Here is a 7254-nt window from a genome sequence, read left to right as displayed (position 1 = left end):
CCTAACTATCTGGATTCCCAACTGTTGATCAGTGTTCTAGCATATTCAATTACAGTGAAATTGACTATGCACTCATCTGAAAGCTCCTAGCAGTGATGACTTACTGACTCATTTCTTTCCTGCACAGAAAATCAACAGGAAGATGCACTTCTCCAAGACCAAACACAGCAAGTTCAATGAGTCTGGCCAGCTGAGTGCCTTCTACCTCTTCTCATGCCTGTGGGGAGGCAGCATTCTGCACTCTGTAAGGCCCTTTCTCATCACCTTCCACACAATACAGCTACAGTTATTCTTGTAGCCAATGGTGTTCATTTAATTCTTTCATCCTGTTGTACTAAAGGAAAATATCCTGTCCAATCCAGTCAGTCTCTGGGAAGGCTATCCTCACACTCTAATGGCGTGAGTAGCATTCTCTGTTCACCAAATTCATTCAGATTCATTTTTAGTGTATGATTTTAAATGCTTGATGAAAAATAAGCAGTTATATGGATGCGTGTGATTTACAAGTATATGGATGGATGGACTGAATTATATATGGATTAATGGATGGACTGATTGGTGGATGGATTTATTGATAGATGGATTAATGGATGGATGGAGTTATTGGTGGATGGCTAGATGGACGGACTGATTGATTAGAAGATCACACAATTGTATTGTAGCAGCATTTGCATTGTGCCAGCGCTGCCTGTGTGGTGGCCATCACTGAGATCTGTTCCTCTGACTCAGTGAATGCTGATACATGACTCAGATTTCCACTGCTAATCTAATACCCTGTCCCAGTCACACTAAGAAAACTTGAAAGTTGGGTATTATTCACCATGACTTTACTGAGCCTGGCTCTGGTGTGACTTGCCCTGTTCTTGGGAACCATTACAATCGATTTCTGGTTGATTTCTGAATCGGCTGAGACTGTGAGAGAGCAGCTGACGATGGGTCCCGTTTGATTCAGGTTCCAAATGAAGTTTTACTACATCTGTCAGCTCGGCTACTGGCTCCATGCCGTTCCTGAACTCTACTTCCAGAAAGTCAAGAAGGTGAGTGTGCAAAGTCAACAATCGTGTGCGTGCGTGTGTGTATGCGTGCGCATTGTTACACGGTGTTAGAGGAACCACTCTGCTTGTCTGAAGCTGTGTGTGCTAAACATGTTTTGCAGGAGGACATCCCTCGTCAGCTGCTCTACATCAGCCTGTACCTGGTTCACATCGCCGGAGCTTACATTCTAAAGTACCTGCCCCCGTTCTGCCATTTTGCCCCACCATTCTACCATTTCTTCACCGTAAATGAGCTCACAACACTCTTGCTAAAATAAGAGTGGAGAGGAGATGGCAGGCCTGCTCGCTGAAAGATATATAATGTTTTGCATGACATGCCTTGTACTGGGGGGCAATGGTCTAACATTTCTTCTGTGTGTTTGCAGTCTGAACCGTCTGGGCCTGTTGTTACTTGTCCTGCATTACTTTGTGGAGCTACTCTTTCATTCATCCCGCATAATTTATTTCAGCAATGAGGAGAGACAGGCAGGGTGAGTCCTGTTGGTCAGAGTGAGAGTGGATGGAGTGTGAGAGGGTGAGCGGGGGTGAGTCCAAAATAGTAACCCCAGCATCTGTGCATGTTAACATTCTTAAGACCATCACACTGTTAAACTCTGACCAAAAAAATGTGGTATTATGGAAACCTTTTGAAATGTGTGTGTGTGTGTGTGTGTGTGTGTGTGTGCGTGCATGCGAACAGGTTCACGGTGTGGGCTGTCCTGTTCGTGCTGGCCCGGTTGTTGACTCTCTCTCTGTCCGTGCTCACCGTGGGCTTCGGCCTAGCGGGAGGGGAACATCAGGGCCTGAGTCTGAGTGAGGGAAACTTCAACGTGCTGTTCATCAGGTAGGCCATGGCAAAACGCTGACAATTCACGCAAGGTGACTGAGGCAAAGAACCATACTAGCATCCATATTAATGTGATACATTATATATTTTTTTAACTAGTGTTGATTTCTGATTTTTGTGTTAATGCAAGCAGCAAGTTGAATTGTGTGGCATCACTGAACTCCTGTTACACATAGTGGAAAAACCAAGTTTAAGATTTTTCAGTCTAAAGACCGAGTGGCGGAAAGGACGGTGAAACGTGCTCACCATTTCACTTTTGCTTGGTGTCTTTAGTTGTGTCCGTTTTCTAATCTGGACTTGCTGTTCAGGGTCGCAGTCCTGGCTGCCATCTGCATCACTCAGGCTTTCATGATGTGGAAGTTCATCAACTTCCAGCTGCGTAGATGGAGAGAGCACGCCCAGACGCAGGTCTCAAAGAAGAAGTCCTCCTCAGTGAAGGGCAAGTCCAGGAAAGGTCAGAAACGCAACCATTCTCTCTCCTTAACATTCAAAGCCCGAACCCAGGGTCAAATGAGGTAATGGCAGCTTGTGCTGTGTACAGTGGAAATGTAGCCTGCAATTTATGACGACTCTGCATAAACCGAAACCTCAACTCTTTTTAGGAGAACAACTTCTAATTGCCATAAATCTGTAATATTCATTTAGTAAATGTTGTCTGGTGTAAAATGATGTTATTTTCCAGGCACCGGTACTGCACCTGTTCTACTCTACAGTGAAGTAGAACTTTTCAAATATAAGTCAAATATGACCAAATGAAACTTCCTGCCTTCTGTGTGGTTATGTGCAAAATCATTCCCATAAAGTTTTAATTGATGTTCTTATGTATTTGTTTACATAAATCAAAATTTGCATTCATATCCAGCATTTGTGTGGTCAAAGCCTGTAATCACGAATTTACAGCCCTTAAGTGACACGTTCGACCCCTGTAATTTGGCACACCTTTAGTGTTCGTTTGACTTTTGCGCCTCACCAAATGTGCTGATCATTTTCTTATTCTTCACTCTTTTGCAGCCAATGGTGTGAATGGGTCTGTGAGTGCCAGTGCAGCGGACTCTCCCAGGGCCAGGAAGGACAAGTCGTCCTAAATGCAGAATTCAGCCGCTGCCTTGTTGTTTCTGCGCCCCCCGCCCCCTCTGCCTAGCACTCTGCCCCCCAACCCCCTCCTCTCTACAGCACTCTGTCTACTCCACCCAGCCCTCTGCTCCTCCTCCGCCAACTCCACCCCATGGCCCGATTCCCCCCTGCGCCACGCGTGCTCTACGTTTCTCCTCTCCAGCAGACCTGATTCGTACCCGATTTTGAAATAGTCAGCTAATTGGCCAGCCCTTTCAGAGACGAGGCAGGTGAATGGTAGCAGGGAGGAGGTGGAAGTTACAGCCAGTGTGTGACTCTTCCTGCCTGCATGTCAGTAGGGCAGTTACTCTACAAGAAACTGCCTTTTCTCGAGCTAGGGGTTGAGTAATGTACTGCACAAGTACATTCATTTATTATCTAATGCATAGGTATCAAAGACATCATGATGTGCCTTTTTGATTGGTTGGCTTGTTTTTATTGTGCTTTTTTTCCCCCTCCTCTGAGTCTGAAAGGGTCCATGCACTGTTTTATGGGCTTGAAGCATTCCAGGGTTCCCAACATGCAAACTGTCAGTGAGCTGTGCCAACACAAAGGGCAAATGAAACCTTTAGTGCCTATCTATACCAAATTTTTACAAAACAGGAAGTATAAAAAGGAACAGCTCATGCTGTGTGACACAAATCCAGGTGGTTTATCAAGATTTCGTATGTGTGTGCGTTAGCACATGTCATTTCAGTGCTCTACATTTGGTACTTTGTACTTTGCTAAAGTTGTGTCTTTATCATAACGTGCTGTGCTAGGTGTATAGCCCACTAGAAAACGGTCCCCTTCTCAGAAGATGCCATTCTTTTCAGGGCATCTTTATTTTGATGCCTTCAGCGGTCATTTGAACTGCAGCGCTCAAATGGTCTAGCCGAGTAATTTAGTCCTATAAGAGGATAAAGGAAATGCGTCTCCACCTTCATGGGATAATAGGTTGTGACACTCTTAGGTTATATATGGTACATAACCCTAGCTCATACATTTCTTAAGAATTTATTTTTGTTCTAAGAAAAACAATAAACTGAAATGCAATCCAAATTTAAAAAGTATATTGTTTTGTTTTCTTGTGTCTTTAATGAAATAAAATTCACTTTTTTTTCAATCATCCGACCTCCCTGATGATGGGTGCCTTCTGCTTTAGTTTTGGCCTATAGGCAAGTAGGAGCAACACACAGGAGGCGTCTGATTGACTAAATGGAGGGCGGAGGACGATGCAGCAATGGTCTAGTGTCCAGTTGTTCTGTTCGTTGAAGCTGTGTTGGAAATAATGGGGGAGAGATTTCTCAGGTTTCCTCTGTAAAACTCCCTGACAACAACAAAGGCTGCCTCATGGTGTGTGGCTTCCTGCCTTTTAATGGCCTCATACCGTTTCCCGAGTGCCACGCTGATGTCGGCCTGTGGTGTTGTGTACGCCGTCTGAGGACAACTCCGGAAAACTCAGTAGCCACAGTAGTTTACACAAGATAAAGTTTTCTCTCTCTAGGGAGCAGAAAGACTCGATGGAGAGTACACTCCTGTGATCGCACCAAGCCCTGCTGATCAGAAAGCACACACCACCTTCTGCACTTTTCCCAGAAACATTTGTTGCTTTGTTTTGATAAGCACCTCTCCACCAGTGGCCATAACATATTGCTTCAAGCAACCTGATATGAATGCAAACCAATCTATGACCTTTGTCCCTAGGTGCTCTGATACTATACCTTATGAGCATCCTTGTATTCGTACAAGGTTTTTATTATTGGCATTCCATGACTTGCACAGAACTGTACTGAAACATTTCTCCACTCAGATTCAGATCAGAGATACCATTCTGCCAAACAACCCCCATACAGGTATCTTTGTTGATCCCAACATCGGTGCTGAAGCCCTCCAGAAGTACTATGGTAACAGTAACAGGCCCTTTCTCAAGCACCTCCATGAAGACTGAATACGTATTTAGTGGATACACACACACACAAAATAGTCAGAGCTTTCCTCTCTGAGAGTTGTCTCATTCAAACACTCCTCTCATCCACGGTGATGAACTCCAACTGAGTTAGCCTGGTACTTGGGTATCCCCACCTTCACCGGGGGCTTGGTCTCCTGTAGAAACTCTAAAGAGACACCAATCTTGATCAAGAGTTTTATTACTGGATGTTGTGGATGTAAGGCTGACCATATCTTGTCCATACCTTTCCATCTCCAACTCAGGCTCTTTCCCTGCCAAAGAAGTAACATTCCATGATCCCAGAGTCAGTTTCCACCACCAAGGACTAATCCATCTGAGACCATCTAACCCATATCTGCCTCCTGGCCATTCCTGATCCCACCCCCATCCCTGACCCCACTTTTCACCTTGCAGGTGGTGAACCCACACAATGACTCCACATCCCCTTTCTGGGCTGAGTGCAACTGAATCATGTGTTCAGCCCGGCCACCAGACCTGGTTCCAGGGGCATGACCCAGTGACTCTGATCCAGACAGGATACTCTTAGTTACATAGACCCCATGGTCTCCTTCTGTGGGGGTCTGTCAGACGACACTTTGTCTGACCTATCCACTCAGAGGTATTGACCCTACTGGATGACATAACCCTGACGTTCACTGAAGTATGCAAGCCCATTCATCAAGACCCTTGAATGGGATGAGTGAATTATAAACTTAAATAAAATCATGTAAACTAGGGGTGCCCCTCCAGTGTGGCAATTTCCTGCTAAAATACTGATTCATCGGTTAATTACCGATAATTTACTATGTTGGAGCAAAGAAATCACAAAACCGCTAGACGCTGGCAAATCAGGAGTTGTGAACCCTTAATCTATAAGGCTGAGATCGGCATCAAACTGGCACCCAAAAACACTCTCGAAGTCTGAAATGTGTACAAGTTAAAAGATTTATCTTTCTGGGGCGATTTTTTGTTGCAATAATTATATTGGCCTCGTGGTGGCAGAGTTGACTGCGTTTTTATTTTTTTCCGACAGTTTTGCTCAGTTATGGTTTTATATACAAATTGTACCTATTTTTTCAAATATTTCATATAATTCACTATACTGGTCAAACATATCTCTAGACCGAAACATCACTATCCTAGCAACTACTTATGCTGGCCTACCATGAATCAGTGTGATCGTGTTGGGCCGTTCTCAAAACATAAAAATGTTAAAAGTTTTGTTTTGTCTTATGCTCAAGGTTAAAACTGTAGAGTGGTGTTCCTTGGATGTCGTGTTACTCGTGATATCACTCTTATTTTGGCTAATATGAGGAAAAGGTCAAAGTTTTATTCAGCTCATAAATTAACGGAAACTAGATATTGACACTGTATACAGGAGGTTTGAAAGGTAAAACAATTGAAGTTTAGTTATAAGTTTGGTTCTGTATTAGACTTGGCTTATATAGTTTCTCTAATATAAGGTGAACAGCTAATTTTATACACAATTAATCAATCAATCAATTTTAAAGTAGGCAACCAGCAGTTTGCTAGCCGCGATAGGTGTTTTCATCGGTAGACATCATTCATCCTCCAGCCGTGACTGTAGGCTTTTCACGGTCTCCTTTCGAGTTTACCTCAAATGACTAACCGATCAGTTTTGAAGTTTGAGACATTCATCGTTAAAGTGAAAGAAAAGCACGAGAAAGGATAGCAACAGACCGATAGAAGGAAACACACAGCAAATACAGCAAAACCAAAACAGTATTTTGTGAATAAATTAAAAAGCTACAGCAGCCCTCCGGGGGCTTTTAACCACCCTACATGGAAATATCACACTTAACTCTAAAGAGTACCACTCAGCACACAAACATTAGTAAGAAACAGAACAATGACGCCATTTTCCACGATATAAATGAGCCTACCAAAGACAGAGAGAAACGTGTGGTAGAAACAAAGACTAAAAATACCTGGAGACCACTGAAACATGGCAGAGATAGTGTTACTGCACGAGTCTACCGCTGCAACTGACCCACTTGAGTTTATCAGTGATCACTGGAGGTAGCAGCAGGAGGACTTCGGAAATCTTGTATAAAATAATTTCTGTTCACGTACCAACAAATGATTTATGATGATGCAGCCAGCGGACGGTCCAAAACATGCTACCATGACAACCAAAGCGGTTTAGAGCCAGAAATGTGGCAAGTATTTTCTGTGTTAATCAGTTGATCCAAGCCTGACTTTCTCACTATGCATTGCACTGAAGACTGCTCTGCAACTACAGTGCGCTGCTTTGGAGGTACACGTAACACCTGATTTAGTCGGTGTTAGAGACCAAACGATGACATTAC

General features: G+C 43.7%; 1 protein-coding gene across 3 annotated transcripts in view; it reads left to right on the top strand.

Moving 5' to 3' along the window:
- Nucleotides 1-4046, top strand: part of tram1 (translocation associated membrane protein 1) — a 6535-nt gene extending 2489 nt beyond the window's left edge. For all 3 annotated transcript variants that reach the window (XM_027023965.2, XM_027023967.2, XM_027023966.2), the window contains exons 4-11: nucleotides 128-244; nucleotides 341-399; nucleotides 953-1037; nucleotides 1157-1227; nucleotides 1421-1525; nucleotides 1735-1878; nucleotides 2190-2335; nucleotides 2893-4046. In XM_027023965.2, coding sequence (XP_026879766.1) covers nucleotides 128-244; nucleotides 341-399; nucleotides 953-1037; nucleotides 1157-1227; nucleotides 1421-1525; nucleotides 1735-1878; nucleotides 2190-2335; nucleotides 2893-2966 — 801 coding nt within the window. In that variant the 3' untranslated portion in view covers nucleotides 2967-4046. The remainder of the gene's footprint in view (nucleotides 1-127; nucleotides 245-340; nucleotides 400-952; nucleotides 1038-1156; nucleotides 1228-1420; nucleotides 1526-1734; nucleotides 1879-2189; nucleotides 2336-2892) is intronic.
- Nucleotides 4047-7254: the final 3208 nt, after the last annotated feature.

Source organism: Electrophorus electricus, chromosome 5, assembly GCF_013358815.1.
Source record: "Electrophorus electricus isolate fEleEle1 chromosome 5, fEleEle1.pri, whole genome shotgun sequence".
NCBI classification, from domain to species: Eukaryota; Metazoa; Chordata; class Actinopteri; order Gymnotiformes; family Gymnotidae; genus Electrophorus; species Electrophorus electricus.
Note: the sequence above shows the minus strand (reverse complement) of the source record. Positions and strands in the feature narration are given on the sequence as shown.